The sequence below is a fragment of the Carassius auratus genome, chromosome 32 (assembly GCF_003368295.1).
Source record: "Carassius auratus strain Wakin chromosome 32, ASM336829v1, whole genome shotgun sequence".
Taxonomy (NCBI): Eukaryota; Metazoa; Chordata; class Actinopteri; order Cypriniformes; family Cyprinidae; genus Carassius; species Carassius auratus.
The window spans coordinates 3,945,052-3,967,309 of NC_039274.1; the positions used below are offsets into that span (position 1 = coordinate 3,945,052).

The following is a 22,258-nucleotide window of genomic DNA, read 5'->3' on the forward strand; positions in this document are numbered from 1 at the left end:
AATGCAGATGAATTCCAGTGCTTTACAGACATAAATGCATTCACGTCTTAAGTAGAGATGGCCATATTCATGGCAACAGAGCTCACCTGCTGAGCGTGTATGGTGCTTAAAACAAGGAAGCTTTTTTTTTTTCAAGGTTGGCTTTTTAAATGTTGCTTGGCTGGTTTCTCATTCAGAATCCACTGTGGAGTTTACTTTGTCATTTTCCTGAATCTGTCCGATTCCAATTCTGGTTCTTATTTCTGATTCTGAACCCAGCATTAATACTGGCATAATTTTTACTGGATGGTTTTGAATCAGTGTAGTGTCAGAGTTCAGATCTTTGTGTGTGTGTGTGTGTGTTTTCTGTATGTTTTTAAACCAGTGATTTGTAATAGTGATTCCATTTTCATTTTTATTCTGAAGTTTTTTTTTTTTTTTTTTTTGACTAGACCACAGCAGTGAGAGGTTTTCAGAGCACTGGATGGTTGTAAAGAAGGGATTCAGAATAAAGGGATGTGTTTGTAATTCTTATCTTGAATCTTATTTTATTTCTGAACCCAATTCGGAAATCTCAATCTGGAGACAGTGTTCACTGAATCTGAATCACTGGAAGATTCTTGTTCCATTGTCCACCATGCAGTGCATTTCAGAATCTGTAATGTGGAATGAAGTGATCGTTTGGTATTTCTGATTGTGATTCATGCCATTAGCTTTATTCAAGTTATTGATGGTTGAGCACAGCTCTAGCACTCAAATATTCAAATACAAACAACTGGTGATGTATTTGTGTGTTTGTGTAATGTCTGGAGCGCACAGTGCTCTGTACGCACATTGATTTCTATAGACACATTGTTTTCATTCATACTTTTCTCGCTCAGTTTGACGTCATGCTCTCAGAGAAGGGCCGTACCTCGACATGAACAGAGAGAAAGAGAGAGAGCTGTGAGTTGCTGTGTGAGACCATGCAGCTGTTGTCATGGCAACGGACAGGTGGTATTGCCAGTCAATTGAAAGCCTGTTCAATGCTGCCTGTATGTGTGTGTGTGTGTGTCTGTGTTCCCACACTGCATCAGAGTTCCTGTGTCAACCTTTGAGATGTCTTAGTTTTCCGCCCCTCATTGAACTTAATAGAAATTGTCATCATTCAAGCAGAAGATCAGTAAGACATGCCCAGTGTTCTTAACAGAAGTGTGTGAAAATACTTCAAACCTGAATCTGACCAGTACAACATGTGCCATACTAGAGTGTTATACTCACCACTGGTTAGTGGCTCTGTTTGTTTCGTACAAAAACACACATACTGTATATCTGGTGTGAATATTTGAGTTCATATGTGAGATAGTGAGCCTAATCTGTGTGCCTTTGACCTTGGATGTTACAAGCAGTTTGGGAACATAAATGCAACTGCTGGTTTGATGGCAGTCATATAATGAAACTTTCTGCGTTATATTATGTATTAGTTATCTGTTTATGTGTATTAGCAAAATTTAAACCACACAGCATTCACCTTTTCATTTAACCAATCTTAAATCATAATATGTTCAGGATCTAAAATTCTCTCCTCATTGCTACACCTGCCAATGGGGAATGAACTGCGAAGGTGTACACACCCAACATTTTTGTCCTTTTACTTCAGTCATATTATTATTTTGTTTCCATCAGCACCTCATTGTGTCAGTCTCGATCCACTCTCACTGAAGCAGAACCTGTCAAAAAAATTAATAAATAAAAACCTGAAGAGACACATTAAGGTTTTGTTATTTTAGATTTGGTATTGAATGTGAGGGATATTCTGTATCACATTCACTACTATTCCAAAGTTTGGAAGTAAGATTCGAAATGTTTTTGAAAGAATATGTTATGGACACCAAGAATGCATTTATTTTATAAAAAAAAAAATACCAGTAATATTGTGAAATATTACAAATTAAAATAACAGTTCTGTATTATAATATGTTTTTAAATGTACTTTATTCTTGTGATGGCAAAACTGAATTTTACTCCAGTCTTCAGTGTCAGATGATCCTTCAGACATCATTTTAATATTATGCAGTTATGGTGCTTATTTTATCAATGTTGAAAACAGTTGTACTGCATAATATTTCTGTGGAAACTGTGTTATATTTTTGGATGTTGCTTGGCTAAATGCTTTTTTGCTTGAGTGGTTGGTTAATGTTCAGTGTGGTTGTGTCCTTTTGGACTTTGTGCTCTTTATTGCTGCTGTGATCTCCTGTGAGCATTTCCAGACGTCTCATTGGCTGTTTTGCTGTCACCTCCAGCAGACAGGAAGGCACTGGTGAGCATGGGAAGGAAAAAGCAGTGCTGCGTTGACAATAGAGTGGGGAGGGGGACAACCTAAAACACTGAGTTCTCATGTATCCCGCCTCTCTCTCTCCTTCCCTCCCTCTTTCACCCAGTGCTTCACTCACATCTCTGATTTTGGTCACTCTGGAGGTCTGTGCCACTAGACATTTTCTTTTATAACTCTCCCTCCATCTATGGATGTTATTATGGAGAGGCTAGATGTCTTCAGAGGAAAAACAGGTAGGGTTAGCGTATATCCTGTATGTCATGACTGGAGCAGAGTGTGTAACAGGATCACTTCTGAAATATTTTTAAACTCCGAGACCTTCCGTGACTGCTGGAAGTATAAAAACGCTCTATAGAGAGATATTGAGGTCAGACAGTAATGCAGGAGGACGTCTGTCAGAGGGTTTCTCTGAGATGGGAGATCATCTTCTCTCCTGAAGCAGGATTTGTGAGCTTACGCTGTCAGCATTTGTGTTGTAAAGGTTGTAGTCTGTCATATTTAATAATGAGCTTGAGATTTGAGAGTGTATGCTTTTAGTCTGCATTGAATAAGTCTGTTGATGACTTAAAAATAATATGTTTGGGTTGACAGATTTAATGGGGTTGGTAATATGAGTGCTGCACGTTAAAGGACTGTTTTTGTGTGCCATCGTATGTGTGTGCGCAGCAGTGTGTGTTTACCTTGCTCATGGAATTATAACACACCTCTGCAAAGTGATCCTGGGTCACAGAGATTCATAACAAAGTCTCACACACACAAAACATGCAGAAGCTCAAGACATGGGACTGGTGCCCATTTGCCATTCCAGTTTTCACTCTGCCTTGGGATCATATTTCAGCGCTGAATTCCAGCTTAAAGTCCCAGTAACTCGGAATAATGACAATGACACACTCAAATACACAAGGCTAGTTTGAATAAGGACCTGCAAAGATGATAAAGCTGTGCAGTCTGAACACATATATTCGTGACAACACACTTTTTCTCTGCTCATAGGTTACATGCACTCTTGCGGAAGGCTTCCAGAGCTCACTGGCTAATTATGCATGTAAAATGAATGGGAGAGAAAATTAAGCCTCATAGAATTTTTATGCAAACGAGTTTCTAAATGAAGCCTTTGTGTCCAGGCGGCCGCACAGCGGGACTGACGGTCTAAATGCCTGAGAGGAAAGAGCTGCAGAGGGTTAAACCAGTATCTGTATGTGTATGTGTGTGTGTGTGTTGCACTTAACTTTTCCAGTGTGTGTTCACACATGGTTTTCTGAGACTTCTGCCAAACCTCTGTCTTTATCAGTCATCTATTGATCCTGCCACTGACAGATACATTCCAGCAAAAGCCAGCTGCTCACAAACTCCTTCTCTCTTTCCTTCTAGTTACATTTTCACACAAACACATTCTTTTTATTTGTGACTTACTGTGCTTCTTTGCACATACCTTGTCTTGCATGTGATCTTTCCATTTCTGTCTCTCATTGCACCTTCACTCCGTCTTGAGCCTGCACACCCTGCAAGAGGCTAGACGAAATGCACCATATTTGAACCATGTATTTTACTATTTGTCATTAGGAAAAGAGTGACAGAAAAGAATAATATGTTTGATAAAAAGACAAATGTAACTACATACAAAAACTACACTGCCAGTTTTACAGATATAGACCAATAATTTGAATTCTTACTGGTTTTCATTATTCTCAGCTTAGTTTTCTTTCCGTTTTCAGGTCTGCTGATCAATGACACGATTTAGTGGTCTCTATAGAGGTACAGTAACTTATTTGTTTCACTTTTCAAATAAAAAATAAATGTGTTAATTAACCACTTGGTGTAAAAACCAACAATATAAATGATTAATAATAATAATAATAATAATAATATAATATACAATAATGATAATAATATAATTTTTTTATTATAGATTACAATATGTATATTTGTATTGTTTACGTCGAATGACAATGTAGTTATCATTGTATTAAAAAAAAAAAAATCTGGGTAACACTTTACATTAGGGAAGTGCCACAATCTACAGTCATCAGCCCTGTCACAGAAATACATCTCCCAGCATCCCTCCTGGTTCCCACCTGCACTCAGTCAGCTATTACCACACCTGCTTTTGATTATCATCTCATCTAGATGCACATATAAGCACTCCCTTACCTGCCCTCAATATCTGGTCTTGTTTTGCATGATCCAGTCTGAGATTACCTGAATTTTTATCTGTAATACTTACCCTACTATCATCTTGCAATGTTTTCCTGTCATTTCCCTGTCTTTAGTGATGGCAAAAGGAGGTTTCCTGCACCGCTTAGGCTTCCCAGCACATTGCTTCACCAAAAAGGTTCATTACCAGAAGCTTCATTAAGCATTGCTCACTAGTGACACCTAGAACTGTGCAAAAAAAATAGCGGACAAATCAATTCATCCTGAGCCAATGACCCGAGAAGACAGTTGTTCATTTCCTGGGTATAAAATAAAATATATATCTTTCTCTGTCTGACTTGACTTTTTCAGAGACAATGGTCACACACACACACACACACACACACACACACACACACACACACACACACACACACACACACACACACACACACACACACACACACACACACAAACACACACACAGTTAATTAATAATTAATTAACAATGACAGTGTGAACAACAAAAGTGGGACTGTGTTGGGTGCAGGGGGAGGGAGTGTAATACAGGAAAAAATATAATAATTGTTTAGGAATATACTACTAACTGTTGTTTGTAGATTGACATGCTTCTAAAGAGGCTGGCAGCTGAGCTGGGGAGACCAGGAAGCAGAATGAAGACCAGAACTTCTGATAACAGTAGTGCATTCAGATTTTAATCTTGATATCGCTTCTTCCTGTTTTTTAATCTGGGATCCTATATTGTTGGTATGGTCTTCACACTTAATGATTCTAAATGTACTGTGTTCTTCCTCACCCTCCAGACCAGGTTGTCACCCAGCTGCCTTGCTAAATTGGAATTGAGGCCTACTAACTCCCTGGTTACAGCATGATTGAGCATCTTCATGATAGCTATCACTTTGGAGGCAGACACCCTTTTTTCCTCAGAAAGCTCTACTGTAACCTGGTGGATAGGGGCAGGTACATGTAAAGCATCTTGTACTACCTCATAGTCCAGGGCAGTAGGAGGAGTGATGTCGGTCGTTAGAGAGGCCAGGGCTGCATTACATATTGTAAGTGTTGTTCCAGCGAGGGTCCGCTTCAATAATCAGAACTTCAGAACTGGTCTCCCCATCTGCTCCTGTACTTGTGCCAGTGTCTCTTTTGCTGTAGTCAAGTTTCCTACATTTCATTGAAGCTATTGATGTCATCAAAAGACTTCCACACAATTAGATTTTTTGTATGTGCAATGCATATTGCATGCCTAAGATTCAGTGGTCATACAGATGCTATCATACTGGTTGCAGCATCAGTTACCAGGAACTTCACTTTATCTTTAATGCCCCATTCATCCATGAGCTTGATATGTCCAGTAGCCAAGTTTTCAGCAGTATGGCTCTTAGGGGAATACTCTACACCAGGGATAGGCAATTCCGGTCCTGGAGGGCCACTATCCTGCAGAGTTTAGCTCCAACCCTAATTAAACACATCTGAAAAAGGCAATCAGTGTTTTCAGGATTACTAGATAGATACAGGCAGGTGAGTTTTTATGAGGGCTGAAGCTAAACTCTGCAGGATAGTGGCCCTCCAGGACCGGAGTTGCCTATCCCTGCTCTACAGTAAAATATTGTAGAGCTTGTCATTGTCATCTATAAAATGCCAAGTTACTGCTAGGTAGGCATCGGAGTTTAGGGATGCCCACATGACGGATTTAAAGGTTACAGCTGTAACTTTCTGCAATGTTTTCTGGCCTTCTCATAGTATTTATGATCAACCATGGCCTTCAAAGCCTGTGGATAAAAAATAAATAAATGCAGTTATTCTTAATTTTAACTACTTAAATAATAACAAACCACTTTATTAATCACATACTGTACCTTTCAAGTTGGGATAACATAGTGGGATCCAACACATGCAGGAGCTCCCTAAAGCCAATATCTTCCACAATGGAAAAGGGTTGGGTGTCCTTGATGAGCATGTTCACCAGGGCCTCATTTGCCATTTCTTTATCTAGTGTGTGGATTGTTACTATATGTGAATGCTCATGCAGTGCTCGATAATTCATGAGCATGGAGGAGGTGTTATTATTGTATGTCAGCTCCTTCAGGAACAACAAGCATTTCACCTTGAAACATGAAATAATAGACATGAAAGATTGTACAGTAAAATATATCAGTTTAAAGGTGCTGTATGTAAGTTTTTTACTTTACTGAAGCATAAAATACCATACTAAGTTTGCAGATATTTAAGAAACATGCTAAGTTAACATACTTGTTTATCTGTAAAACAATGCTACAGTAAGTTATTCTCCTTCGAAAATGTGCGTTCCTGGCTGGAAAACCGGTCTCTGTTTTGGTTTGTGAAACCCGCCCACTGCTTATTTAATTTCATTCATCGTCAAGTTCACTCGTTCTTGTTGATGTCATCAATCTGGCAACCTGCGTGTGTGTCAAGTCTGAGGAGGAGGAGCCGGGGGTGAAAAAAACAAAACGTCTCTAATATTTTGAATTTGGACTGCGATACCTAGTTCAACCACTCAGTGTCAATCCTACATACAGCACCTTTAAACATACCTTATTGTGAGCAGCTATTTTTTATTTTTTTTACTCTGAGCCTAGAGGATTTCCTCTTTCTTGCTGGCTCCATTACAAGGAAAAGTAAGATGTCACAAAAAAACAAAAACAATCAAACTAATCCTTTCTAATAACAGTAATATACAATATAGCTAATCAAATTAATAATAACAATATACTATAGCTAATCAAACCTTATATAAGGTAACACATACACAACTCTCACATACTGACACTCTACTTCTACTGCTTTTACTACTCCTGACACCTGTCTGAAATGCCACAATACCCGTAAGGTGGCACGAGTTTCGAACCCCTTTATCCGAAAGCAACACTCAAACCGAACTGATGACGTATTCGACACATGATGACGTTTCATTTGGCATGCCCATTTAATCTCAACACAAGCTCCAACGCCTCAGTTCAAATGTTACATAGCTTTCTTCATTCATCTTCTGTCCTCGGCCCATACGGTTCCACTCGGCAGTACTTGTAAAGGGAAGCTTACTGTAAACTGTTATTTTCAGTTAAGTGTTTGTTTGATGAACTCAGTTCCTCACCTGTTTGCTTCACTTGTTTTTCATACTCACCTGCAAATAAACCACCTACTGTATGTAGCAGTTACCTGTCTGTGATCTTCTGTTGCTGACAGGAACATATTCAATTAACTAAAAGTTTTCCCTCAAACTCCTAAATTGTTGTTAGTTGATGATAATTTATGTAATTGTTGTAGTAGTTATGTTTAGGTATTGGGTAGAGTTAAAGGATGTAGAATGTGGTCATGCAGAATAAGGTATTAATAAGTGCTTTAAGTACTAATAAAAAGTCAATATGCTAGTAATATACATGCTAATTAACAACAAGTTAATAGTGAATTACTAAACCATTACCAAAATCTGTTCTGCAAATCAGTTGCCAGATGTACAAGAACCAATGAGCTTTATCATGCATCAAACAAACATGTTTGAGCTATAGTTTACCATATTTGATGATCACTATGTACAGTATGTGTGCTGGTTAATGTTTATTTGTGAATAAAAGTCTAAATTAAATTAATTCATATAAAGAGATTGTGTTTCTTTTAGAAGACTTGGATTAAACCTCTCACTGATTAATTTTACGATGTCCTAATAGAAACATGATAGAAAACCTATTGAAATTATCCATGTAAATTCCATTAAACTTTTTTATTTATTTATATAAATGTCACAAGTCTTTCTCCATAACCTCCCCTGACTGTATGTCTCTAAAGGAAGTCAGATCCACTTAACCCACCCTTATGTGTTCCTTCCTGAGCAGGAAGGAGCTCTGAAGAAGTGTCTGCTTTAACCTTTTACTGAGGATTCATTTATTTACCCCTCTGTACGTTAGTGTAGCGTTTTTTGATGGACAAACTTTAGATGCCTAAATCCTGATGTCAGCACATTAGAGCAGCGTCTTCCAGACTTTGTCTGTTTTTGACCTCTGTGTCTATGCCCATGTGAGCCATTCCCTGAAGAACGAGCTGACAGCTCTTGTTTCTCCTGTTACTTTCATTCATCTACACCTTTAAAGATTTCGTTTCATCACAGAGTCTGTGTGCTGTGACAGGAAGTGGATGAAGTGCAGTTTCCTGTCAATAATGTTGAGACAATAGACCCTGGAAGTTATCTAAAGGTCATTAGTCTCGATGCTTCTTGATTGTGTTTATAAACTTTCTAATCATTAGCAGTGATTATTACATGGCTTGCGGGATTACTTTACTTTAATTGGTAAATTGTGGCATAATGGGGTTAAATATTTTTCTATAATGACCTTTAAACTGACCGTTAATTAATTGTTGTCCCAGGCAACCAATTTCTTTACTTGTGCTAGTTTCTTGTCACTCATATCCCTCGGTGGTCTCTTTCTTCTCACATAATGAAATTTAAACAAAAATTGTTTCATTCCATTTATTTTATTTGGTAACTAACTTTGTAACTAGTGGACAAATGTACAGTCAGGAATGTCCTGATTTTGCTGAGTTAGATGTGTTCCTAGGTCAACATATTTTGTTGACCCTGGAACAACATTTTACTCCAAAAATATATTCTTGACCATATCCCTACACCTAAACCTATCCTTAACCATGAGTAATCCCTAAAATCAGAGGAAATGATAGATAAATGACACTGATGTACAAGCACCAAACAGTGATTTTAAGCATAAACTTCACAAAATATATAAACTGGTTCTTCAAATCTGATTGGTTAATCACAATGTTGTTCCAGTGACAACAAAGATGTTGTCCCAGGAACATGTCTCACTTGGTAAAATCAGGTTCTGCTACAGTCAGCTTGTCATTAGCACCCCTTGCTTGTATTATCCCTAACTTGTGTCATGTGTGTGTGTGTGCGCATTTTAATGTCTTTCTTTAATGTCTGAACTACACTGTGATTTTATCTTAGTGTTCCTAGACAATTTCATTTTTAACTCTAGATTGGTTTAAATATGACAGTTTTCTGACTTTGTATTGTTGTAACTTAGCCTGTACCATCATCATTTATTTCTGTTTATCTCTTTCCTGTGGAAGACTTCTTTAAAGTGGTCATATGATGCTGCTAAAAAGAACATTATTTGGTGTAATGAAATGTGTTTATGCAGGTTAAGGATAAAAAACACATTATTTTCCACATACTGTACATTATTGGTTCTCCTTTGTGCCCCGCCTTTTGAAACACGTTGATTCATCGTGTCCTCTTTCGGAAGGCCAAACAAAGTAGTTTTGCTTTCTCAACGAAACTGTGTCACACACCACAGCCTTTAGTGAGTGGGGGGTGGAGGCCTAGAGTGGCCCGCGGGATAGAGTGAGTGGAGGCCAGCTTGAGTGAGTGGAGGCAGGCAGGTTGAGAACGGCATGGCCTGCGGATTCTATGAAGGAGTGTAGAATCCACCGGTGGCGGTAGCAACAACAATACTACAGCGAGAATAAATGTATGCCTTCTTTCTTTGCGTGAACATCTGGGCGGTGTTATGCAAATCTTCCCACATAGTGATGTAGAGATGTGGGGGCGTGTTAGAACAAGCCGTTTTAGGGGGGTGTGGTTGAGTCTTCGACTTTTATAAAGAATGTTTTTTCGGATTTGAGACTTTAGTCTTTGCACCTTTACAGATCTTCTTTATGCACCAAGAGCTTGAAACACTCCAAAAAAATTCAGAAAAATTTGAATTCGCATCATATGACCCCTTTAATACACTTTTTGCATGAATAGGATATCAAAAGTTTATTTTAGATGCTTCTGGTGTTGAGTTTACTTCAAGCTTCCTATACACTACTTCAACATAGAGTTCATTTTTTATTCCAAGTTTGGCATATAAAACATGTACACTGTCAGAGAAAATGTGCATTTTAGTTTTGGGCAGCGGGCCAACATATAGTGATTGTGCTAAAGGTGTCCTGAGTTCGAGTTCTGGCTCACAAACCTTTCCTGATCTTGTCTTCCTCTCTCCCACTCTCTCCCCCAATTTGCTTCCAGTCTAGTTACTGTCCTATCATAATCACAAAAGAAAAGAAAAAATGTGCATTTCAAACATTTCAAACAACTTGTTACTGGGGCAGTACCCCTTAGGGACATCTTTGTACTTATCTACCCCTAAAAGGTGACTAATAGTAACAGACTACTATAAACCTTAAACCTTAAGGGTAAATAAGCACAAAGTTTGTCCCTTTACAGGTACTGCACCGGTAACATGCCTAATGGTACATGATGTTTTTGTAAGTATTTCTGAGTGTAAATGCACACAAACACTGAGCCCTTTGAATTCTTATCCACATAGTATGAGAATTTGAGCAAGTGCCAGATCCTACTGTAAATGAGAATGTGCTTAAATGTGGTGCCTGTGAAAGCTCAAAGATGCCTGGGTTTTTTTGCTCAGTTTGAAGTCAGGTTGAGTGGATACTATGGACCCCGAGCCATCACCATAATGCTTTCCTGTGGGATTGTTCTGGATTTTTGTGTCAACACAAAAAGGAACAGAAAATAGAGCTCACCTCAGCCAATCACAAAAATCAAAATGTCGATTAGACTCATAGTCTACAACCCTGACTGACTGCCTTACAAAAACGGCCATTTTTTCAAGTAATGCAAACTATTGATTGCACATGAGTCTGTATCTCTTTTAACAATAAAGTTCTCTTAGCTGATAATTTTATTAGCTCGAGCAGTTTCCTCTTCAGATCTGCTGGTAGCCAGTGTGATTCATTCCTCCTTTGGACAAGCTTCACTAAATAAATTGTAATGATGCTAACTGCTATAAGCAGCAGATTAAGCTTTGGCTCTGACACCACAGTATGACTGTACCACATTAATCCCCATCAGCCACCACCAAACACACATAAAAGCAGAAATTGGACGAAAGTTCAATGCATTTCTAGCATAAACTCATTTAGTTTTTCGAGGAAAAATAGCTCTTTCCCTTCCTTGTGATTGAGTCTGAGATTGACACAGCTTTTACCTTAAAGTGAATTTCTCATTTCGATTTAGCATGTTTCCCCTGAGAAGGTGACCTGTGAGTGACACATTATCTCACTTTCTGTGCATGTGTGATCTGATTCCACTACTGTACCATTAGACCATTTACAAGGTAAAGACATTTAGCACCAAACACTGCACAGAAATCATAAGGGACAGTTGATTTTCTGTCATACCTTAGTCTTTACTGAAGTACTGTTCATTTATTTCATTCCATTGTAAGAAATGTGTGGCTATAAGATCTGATTTAAGAATCAAGGGTGCAATTTGATAAGATAAAAAAAAACATCTGAAATGATATAACATTATGTTATATTACATTATAGAGTTTACCCTGAAGAAACTCCCAGTTTTCTGCTTATTAATAGTTAGTAAGGTAGCTATTACGTTTGGGTATGGGGTAGGATTAAGGGATCTAAAATATGGTCATGCAGAATAAGGTATTAATATGTAATTTGTATGTACTAATAAATCCATGTGCAAGGCTTTATTGAATGGTAAGAATCAGGTAAGAATCATACAATGGCAAACAGATATCTAGAAGGCGAGACTGAAGAGTAGTCTATAACAGGCATGGGTCAAAAGACAGCAAACATAATCCAGAGGGCGAGGCAAATGAGTAATCCAACAACAGGCGATAATCCAGGAAAGGGGTAAACAGAGTTTACACAGGCAACAATCAAAACACAAGTAAACAAGCAAGGCAAGGCAAGACAATGACTAGATAATGAAAACTAGACATAGTGTAGTGTAGTGTAGCTATTGCTAGGAGAGAGATAACTGCCAGACAATATTCTGTGACTCGTACAGGATCAGAGTGAGTGTTATATAGTGTGTGTTATTGGATGCAGGTGAGTGCACAATCAGTGCAGTGGGGCATGGGAGATGTAGTCCAGAGTGATGTGTAACAGTCTGTGTGGTGTGAGTGTCAGTATGGTGAGAGAGCGACCTCTTGGGCTTCTTTGGATGAAAGTCCATGGACTTTTACGGATTGGTGACAAAGTAATATATATGCTAATAACTAAGCAACAATAGTGAGAATTGGTCCTTAAAATAAAGTGTTACCATTGTATGAATATGCAGAACTAAAGAGTAAAGACTCCATTTATACCAAGAATGGTAATTGTAATGATAACTATTTTAGCTTTAACGCACAACAGTTATGCGTATAACAGTTGTTATTATAGTTATTGTCCTTAGTGTGAAAAAGTCTAATGCCATTTGTAAGTTGAAGACATCTTTGACTTTTTTTTATTTGAGACCGACAAAATATTATTTTTGGAATAATATTTGAAAACAATCATTATATTTGCAGCTATAGTTGCTCTGATTTGTTGCTAATTGAAAGGACACACTGCAGTTTAACTGTGTTTTGAATAAAGTTCAGGCTTCATAAAAATAATTGCTGCAAATTATTCTGTAAATTAACGTAGAAAACAAAGCAGTGCTGTAGCCTCTCAGTAATGCTGTCTAATCTTTACTCTTACGAATTTGGGACTCATCTGCACGATAGCTTGTACTTATTCTTTGTGAACAAATCTTTGTGTTCACTGGAACATGAGTAGATGGATAAAGCCGGAGGGAATATGAGGTAAAAAGTATTGGAGAGGATGAGAGGAGGACCAGGGAAAGATAAGTCCAGAAGGCCAGTGGACACATTTCCTATCCTCCACACACTTCCGCTTTGGGAAGGGTGCGAGCATATGCGCATGTGTTTGTTTCAGACATAATGAGACACAGAGACACTTTCACTGATAGTCTGTCTTTCAGCACTTGTCGTTCACACGCTCACTGGCACCAGAGGAAACAGATGGGGAGGGGTGAAGCAGTGCAGAACGGGCCGTGAGGAAGCGACAGTCACTACAGTCAGCAATGTTGGGACCAACACTGCAGCATATGTAAACACATCAGAGCCTTACAAACACTCAGTGCCATGTTTCTGAGGAAAACATGTGGAATAGAGGAGGTGTCATGGAATCTGTGTACGCTAACTTGTGTGATAGAGAAAGAAGAGAGAAATTATATTTCTAATGTGTGTGTGTGTGTGTGTGTTTGTGTGTGTGTGTTTGTGTGAGGAAGAGTGACTAGAGTCTACACAAGGGGTTCTCAACTCTGGACCTCAATATTCACTTTCCTGCAGAGTTCAGCTCCAACCCTAATCAAACACACCTGAAGAAGCTAATCAAGGTCTTCAGGATTACTACAAAGTTGCATGTAGGTGTGTTTAATCGAGATTGGAGCTAAAAGTGGATCTCCCCCTCTTCCCGGAACGCGATCGTGGAGGGGGCCAGAGTTAATATGCTGTTCAGGGGACCCAGAAACCATAGCAGTGCCCCTATCTATTCTATTCTATTCTATTAAATGAGTTTTGTGGCTTTTAGTTAATGTATTTTACTTTAGATTGTTTCATAATTGATCAAATGTGCAAAATCAACACAGTTTTTTAAATGAATTGGTTCAACATTGAGAGCAGCTTTACAGCAGAATTTGAATTTCTCATATTTGAAGATGTTTACATTATTGATTCTGTTGATCTTCCTGTTGATCTGATTGATTTCCCTGTTTATTTCTGTGAAGCTGCTTTGACACAATCTGTTCTTATAGTGACTGACTTATAGTGAACTAAAATGGGGGCACTCAAGTTAAAAGAAGTCCTAATTCACACTGCACCAACAGATGTCAACCAATGATGACAATCATCAGATTACAGTACGTAACTTCTCAGACATTCCACAACATACGTTGATTGAACATGCACTGACCAACAGCAGCAGATGCCAGCAGGGTTAGCACACACTGATCCAACAAAACATTGGTCAACATCTGTTGATGCAGTGTGATTAACATTTAAATAAAACATTTTTTAGACCTTGCATATTTTTCTCAATTTGACCATCTTGTTATTTTTTATCTTGTTATTTTATGCAAAAAAAACATGGCTCCTTTCTCTTCTGGGAACATAGCCAGAAATTTTGATGACTTGTAAATCTTTTTCCAAAAATCACTGTCTTATAAGAGTGTAAATACCACCTGCCTCCTCCTAGCAATAACATGGTTTGTTTATGTCTTCATTTTTCTATTGCATATAATTTCCTTTCATTGACTAAGAATAAATTGGCTGATTTTTTTTTTCATTTTGAAAGTGTCTTCGTTGCTTTCATCCAAGGTACAAGCTGTCTAGTTAAGTTTTTCTAGGAAAACAAGAGACTGGGCAAGCAAAACCCTATGACAAGTCTCGCCCATTTTACTATTTCAATAGGAAACTTTAACTGTAGTAGTAAGCTATACGACTCTAATACAATAATTTTGCACTCTATTCTCAACATCTTCTCCATCAGACTATACAGTTACCATGGAGAGAAAGACAACAGATAGACAAATTATTTCCATGAATATGAGCTGTGTCCATGTAGGGACTTAGTCTGGCTAACACTTTATGTGTTGAGTTCACACTTGGATTGTAGTTTCCAACCCTCAGCTGAATATTTCCATGTAGATGTGGCAGCTGAGAGAAGATGTTAGTGTTTTCATCATGATCTGATCTTTTTGATTAATTGAGCGTCTGTCTATGTGATCACTGTGAGGTCTGAGATCGGTTTTGCCTCGTACACACCATCTGCTGTTGAAAATCACATTAATTTACTGCAGTCAGTGTTATGCAGCTTTTTATTTGTGCTTGTCCAGGTGTGGTGGTGATGTTGTCAAGAACCTTCCATTAACACCCTCAGACATTTTCGAGAAACAGATCACTATCGCTTCATGTTTGGTGTGTATGTTTTTTGTGTGTGCCCAGTAAAGGGCTCCAGTCCTGCTTGATGGTGTGGAAAGGCCTCAATCTCACACATCAGTGAAAGGAGAGGAAAAGATTGGGTGAAGGGCAGAAAGAGAGTTTGGATTGGGACTCATGCCACTACAATTATCCTGTGAGAGTAATTGCTTTTGGCAGCACTCTCTGCAAAGTCACAGAGCAAAAACCTAAACGATTCCTGTGTGAGAAAATTGTGCAAGGTGATACACCCTGTATCACCTTGCACAATTTTCTCACACAGGAATCGTTTAGGTTTTTGCTCTGTGACTTTGCAGAGAGTGCTGCCAAAAGCAATTGGACACTGACACCATTTTATAAGTCTATTATTTACCCATATTTGATATCTGCAAGATTATATCAGCATGTTTCTAAACACGGTGCTTACACATGCTCTGGATAAAAATATGAGAATATCTTAATAAGAAGGGAATCACACATCAAAGCTACCAATGTTGACTGCTTAATTTTATGGAAGTGAATCTCAATTTTTGTGCACTAATAGCTTATGTATATATAACCAAGGGGTTTGAGAGGGGAAGCATGCAACTCCTCAAAAAAGGAAAAAGTGTGCTGTGAATGTGAGGGAAGGAGGACAACATACTGGTGAAAAGTCTTGTGAAAGCTGATTGGCAGTCAGTACCTTGTCAGTAATGCCCAAACTTATACTGTATGTGCAGTAATATGTTTTGTATAGCACCGTGTTGGTGTGGCTGTCATGCTGACTGGCACGATCCTACTGTACACCAGACAATTCTAATTGAGCTGTGCGCCTTTTTACATTTTGAATGACTAGATTTCAGTCTGATGATGAATAAGCTGTGTGTCAATCTAGTAATTCCAGATCTATGTTATTTGTGTGTTTTCTTGTTAGAACTATGCATGCTTGACATTGTTTACATTATATAAGCTGCTTTGGAACATAAGTTGCAGCACATTTTAGATCACAAAAGGTGACCTATATTACAGAAAATGCTGTAACTAATGACAGAATTTTCTTTTTTGGGGAATCTATTAATTATAGTATGTTATTATTCCTCAGGAGATTTATATCTGATTAGGTATCAGTTGTATCATATATTAGATGTTCCCCTTAATATATGTAGAATAAATATGAATATACATTTTTAATGGACATATAAAAATATAGAGTTTAAGAATTTTATGAGAAACATCTGCATTCATTCAGAATTATTTGTGGCTTATCTTTGAGATACTGTTTTGAAACTGGAGACGGAGGCATTTGTGATTATTCTGAATTTTGTTGGTGAGGCTTTAGTTCCTAATTCTTGTCAGGTTTCGTCACTTTGTGCAGTTTAGGTGGAGGAATATTGTACTAGCAGACAAGTCTGACAAATATCGTCCAGACAGTTTCTCCTCCATGAAAATGAGATGAGACAAAATGCCTATAAATTTTGAAGTGGGTGACAGCAGCAGCCTGGTTGTTTCTCTTGGCTGCTGTCTTCTTATAACTGGATGTGCCACGTCGAAGAGCAAACAAACATGAGAAACGATTACATTTAGAGTTTCTGGAGGCAGACCAAGTATCACCAAATATACACTTAAAAATATGCTTTTAATCAAAACAGTGTGTTGGTTATGGCCTGCATGACAATTATCGCTTGCATGTGAAGAAGCCAAGTAAGTAATATCCATTAGAGTCGTCATGTAAGGTTTTGCTGCTGTGACATCATGCCATGTTCAGTGTCGAGTAGTTAAAAAATCTAGCTCATGCAAGTTAATCAGCCGCTAATGAAGGTGAATACAGTACATTGGGCTAATGAACGTTAAGCATATGTATGTGACCGAGCACAGGGGAGTTCAGATAGTGAGCAGGAAATGGAAACATTAGATTTTACTAGATTAGATTAGATTTTACAATAGACCTTAGACATGAGACAGTTTCTTACTGCAGTTGCACCACTAAGGAAGTAATTAGGTGTTGTTTGTTACTTAGATTATTATGTGGATTTATTGTGTTTCATTGACATGAATATTAAACTGATTAGCCTTATTGCGCAAGGGCCCAAAATCAAATGTAGGTTGTTTGAGATGAGGTACATTGAGGTATATATTATGCACTGTGTTTGATCCAGACAGATGTCTTGCAGTGAGTGAGTGATTTCTATAACAGGCTAACTAGTTGCACCTTTTCAATCTTATTTAGCCATTCCCACACATCCCTCCTTCAAAGCCCCTTCTGTTTATCCTGATGCTCAGCGTGTGGACTTTGCCTTGAATTCCATCAATCTTTCTGCTTGGAAGATCAGGCAGAGTTCTGTAAGAGGAAGAAATAGCATATTAATTTCCTCTTTCAGAACTACTGCTGAAGTTGTAATTAAGTGTGCACAGTTAACCTCTTGGGAGATAACTGAGTGCCTTTTCTCATCAGTGTCTTTTTCTGTCTCTCTGCAGTAAGCTTTAAGTAAAGACATGTTGTTGGTGTGCAGTTTAATGAGTCTTAATTAGAATAATTTTGCCTGAGCCCCATTACATTTAGACCTTACCATGATGTGACGTATTTGTAAGAATAGTAGAATATTCAGGTTTTTTTTGTTCACTATGTAGATTATCAGTAGCAATCTACAGTAATATGTTATTCTGATTCCTTTCTGTTTAACAGTTTCATAGTTCATGAGTCATATGTAATATTTGATCATCAACTGGTAAAACTGGAAAGATAACTATATTAGCGTCCACACCAACGGGCAGTAGAGTTCTGTTCATTATAAGTGTGCTCCAGTTATCATGTGTGCCACTTGAGATGTTCAAGCAATGGATTCTGATTGGCTAGATTCTTCAGCTAGAAATTCATTTTGAAAAGTGATTTAAACTATATTGTTATTCTGAATTCTGTACTTCCCTATTCTCATAGTATTAGAGTGATAGTTAAAACTTTATAGTTAAGAGTTGTTATCGCCCTTGTTGTGAACAGTCCTTTAGCATACAGACCAGCTCGATTAGCCAGGTAGAAAAACATTTTAGGGTTGTAGTGAATAGATTGTTATTAATTGTTATATGATGAGATCTCAGCCCTTTGATTGCAAATGTAGTGTGTGGTTCATCTGCTCCGTTGGATGTCTCCAACTCTCTGCTGCTATTATGAAAATATATAAAAACATGTCAATTGTATCAGTTTATGTATCTTTTTCTTTCCCCTCCCTTCTTTCCGCATCTGTCTCTCCTTTTCTCTTGCTCTGACTTCCTCCTCCTAACTGCATCTCTTGCTCCTTCTCCCCTCCCTCTGTCTCTCTCTCTGCCAGCCGCCACCAACTTGGACTCGGAGAGCAAACGAACGGCCCACTTCCAATCGTCATGGCAACAGCATGTGAATGTGTTCGGCTCGTGGAGTAGGCCGGAGTGTGTGCAGGAACTGCACCAGGAGGCTCAGCTGAACCTACAGAGTCTGCTGCAAGGTAGGAGAGTCAGCTGCCAGCGCTTCATCTGTGTGTTTCCGTGCCACTAGAGCTTGTGTAGCCCCATCATCTGCCTGCCTGGATCTGTCTATCATTTGTTTGCGTTTTGTTTTTCTGGGTGTGCGTTTTGCCTCGCCTAGCATGCTGTGAATATCCGCCACTTCCATTCCCGTTCTGTGTTTCCCAGTGCGTGTAAGAGAGGGCACTATTTGTTTTTCTATTCCTCTGAGCATCCTCATGTTTTCCCTCTACTTGTCTCCCATCATTCCCTCTCTATTTCTGACTCATATTTAAAATCCATTAGATTAATTTCCATTTGCAGATAATACACAGAGTCTCCACTTCTCTTTCATTTTTTTTTTCGGTGAATGAATAAGCCAGTGCTTGTGGCTCTTACTACTGTGAGTGTGTGACTGTACATGGCTGAATTTCCCTCTTTTATCTCTTTCTTGTTTGATGTCAGCTATTAATGTGTATCTGTGAGGTTTGAGATGCTATTCTGGTTTAAGCTCCGCATCAGATTGAATGGGCAGCTGTTGCTTAAACAACAGCGAGTGGGTGGTCAGTGTCAGTATGAATGTGTGGCACTGTGCTATGTGCATAAACATCAGTTTGCCTTTTGATATACAGTGGGTATAGAAAAGATGGACACAGTTTTTGTTTTATACAGCTCTATTTACTGAGCGCAACTTATAACTTCCAAGTGAAAGATATAATACCAACATCTCAGAAAAAAATGAGTTCTGAGTTTGTCACACCACAGAAATTTTTTTTATCAACCACTCAGCCAAATTTGAATGATAAAAAAAAAAAATGTGCTAAGTACATAAAATAAGTTAGCAAAATCTCGTAAAAAATGGGAGGTATCCTCTGCTCTCAAATTCTGGGGGTGTGTCTGCTGTCTGCACTGAAACCACGCCCACCCGCCTCCTAAAAGGTTAGTTCACTGAAAAATAAAAATGACGTCATTAATTACTCACCATCATGTCGTTCCAAACCAGTAAGACCTCCGTTCATCTTCGGAACACAGTTTAAGATATTTTAGATTTAGTCCGAGAGCTCTCTGTCCCTCCATTGAAGCTGTGTGTACGGTATACTGTCCATGTTCAGAAAAGTAAGAAAAACATTCAAAATATCTTCAAAGTAGTCCATGTGACATCAGAGGGTCCGTTAGAATTTGTTGAAGCATCAAAAATACATTTTGGTCCAAAAATAACAAAAACTATTATTTTATTCAGCATTGTCTTCTCTTCTGGGTCTGTTTGTGTGCCATTCACAGCACTGCAGTTTAGTGATATCCGGTTTGCGAAAGAATCATTTGATGTAACCGTATCTTCTTGAACCAGTTCACCAAATCAAACTGAATCGTTTTAAACTGTTCACGTCTCCAATATGCATTAATCCACAAATGACTTAAGCTGTTAACTTTTTTAATGTGGCTGACACTCCACAGTTAAAACAAACCAACATCCCGGAGTAATTCATTTACTCAAACAGTACACTGACTGAACTGCTGTGAAGAGAGAACTGAAGATGCACATGTAGATGCACTGTGTCCATCTTCATTTCTGGCTTCAAAGCAGCAAAACGTGATTGTTTTAAGGGGGGGGGGGTTCTTTTATTTTTACTGACACTGAAATTTGAGTAAAAAAAAGTTGATATTACAGTTTGTACAGTTGGTATTAATAATAATATGATAAATTCTTCTTATTAATATTAATAATGTACAATGTTAAATTTTCAATAGGTAGTATTTATTAGTAGAATGCCTATTAAATTTAAAATAGCAGTATTTGTTTAGTAAAAACTTTTAATTTAAGTAACAGAAAGTAAATATGTATTAAACATTTAAAAGCTAAAGCTTTAGTTACATCAAAAAAAAAAAAAAAAAAAATCGGCAAATTCTTTAAATATAAAAAACATAAAAACAAACATGCCACTACCCGAGGACCACACTCCTATGCTGATAGCTCCAGCCCCAAATTCACAACGCGCTATGCAACACAGGCACATCCCCCATCACGAGTGGTCACACCCCTTACTGATATGATGCAATTAAAAATTTTCTTTTTGGAGTGTTACAAGCTCTTGGTGCATAAAGAAGATCTGTAAAGTTGCGAAGACTAAACTCTTAAATCCAAAGAGATATTCTTTATAAAAGTTGAGTTGAAAGTTGAGAAAAAACCTCATTTAAACATGCCCCTATATCTCTACGTCATGATGTGGGAAGATTTGCATAACGCTGCCCAAATGTTCACGCATAGAAAGAAGGCATACCTTTTATTCTCGCAGTTGCCTAGGCACCATGTTGTGGAGACACTGTGTGTTTCATTGTGAAAGCGAAACTACTTTGTTTGGCCTTCCAAAAGAGGATGGTATTCACTTTGTTATGCCTATAGCTGATCCATGCTGGTTGCTGAGGAAATAAATCATCTTTGCACTGTGGATCGCTTTACACCATGGATGAAGCGGAGTCCAGCCAAGGGTCATTACATGTGGTTGTCGCAAGGTCCTTCGTCCAATCTGCTGTCTGCACAGTTCTCAAGCTGGCCTCTGCTCACTCTAGCCTGACGTGTGTGACGCTGTGTTTCGTGAAAGCAAAACTACTTTGTTTGCCCTTCTAAAAGAGGACATGATTACAAATCAGTGGATTAAAGGGGGGTGAAATGCTCGTTTTCACTCAATATCCTGTTAATCTTGAGTACCTATAGAGTAGTACTGCATCTTTCATAACTCCAAAAAGTCTTTAGTTTTATTATATTCATAAGAGAAAGCTAGTCTGTACCGATTTTTCCTGGAAAAACACGAGTGGCTGGAGGCATGACGTATGGGCGGAGCTAAAGAATCATGAGCGCGAGTAAGCTTTTGCATTGAGAGCGTTTGGAAGCTGTGACATTACCGTGAGGAAAAAACATCCAAAACAAATTTAACAAGAGCAGCATCAGCAATCAGTCTCTATGTGGTATGTACTGAAACTGTATATATTTGCTTAGCGGTTTTGGAAAATGACTAAGTTCCACTTTGTCATCTTTTTTTTTTTTTTAAGCTGTACATGTGGAAAGTGCAGTTTGATGCCAACATCACATGTTGTTTACTTGATGTGCTTACACGCCGATAGCTAAGTTAATAACACAGAGATATTTGAAGCAGTTTTACTCACCGCCTGCAGTTCCAACACACGATCGTGACCCTTTTCGTTGGGACTGCATTATCATTAAGAAATAAACTATGTGCAAATCCGTCATTAAACTGGGCCTTGTTTGTAAAACAAGCATCTTCGAAATGCAGGGAACAAACAAAAACACTTGCACAACTCCGTTGATGCTCTGTAAAAATAACCTCCATCCACAGGTCCCTTAATGCTGTTTTTTTTTTTGGTAATCTGTGCAGGGCTGTCTTGCCCTGGCAACCAAAAACACACTTCATACATTTTTTTCCCTCCAGTACAGAAAGCAGAACCGATACCGTCAGATCTTACTGATACTACGGTCTTTCATCATTTAGCACCGGGCCAGTTTAATACCGGGTCTCGGTACCCATCCCTAGTC

At 38.3% G+C, this 22,258-nt stretch overlaps 1 protein-coding gene across 7 annotated transcripts in view; it reads left to right on the top strand.

The window, feature by feature from the left end:
• LOC113051386 (NHS-like protein 2) overlaps positions 1–22,258 on the top strand; it is an 80,700-nt gene that overhangs the window by 46,956 nt on the left and 11,486 nt on the right. For 6 of the 7 annotated variants that reach the window (XM_026215086.1, XM_026215087.1, XM_026215089.1 and 3 more), the window contains one exon: positions 18,558–18,710. In XM_026215086.1, coding sequence (XP_026070871.1) covers positions 18,558–18,710 — 153 coding nt within the window. Of the gene's footprint in view, positions 1–2,173; positions 2,527–18,557; positions 18,711–22,258 lie in introns of those variants that run through there. The other variant, XM_026215094.1, reaches the window with a different exon arrangement.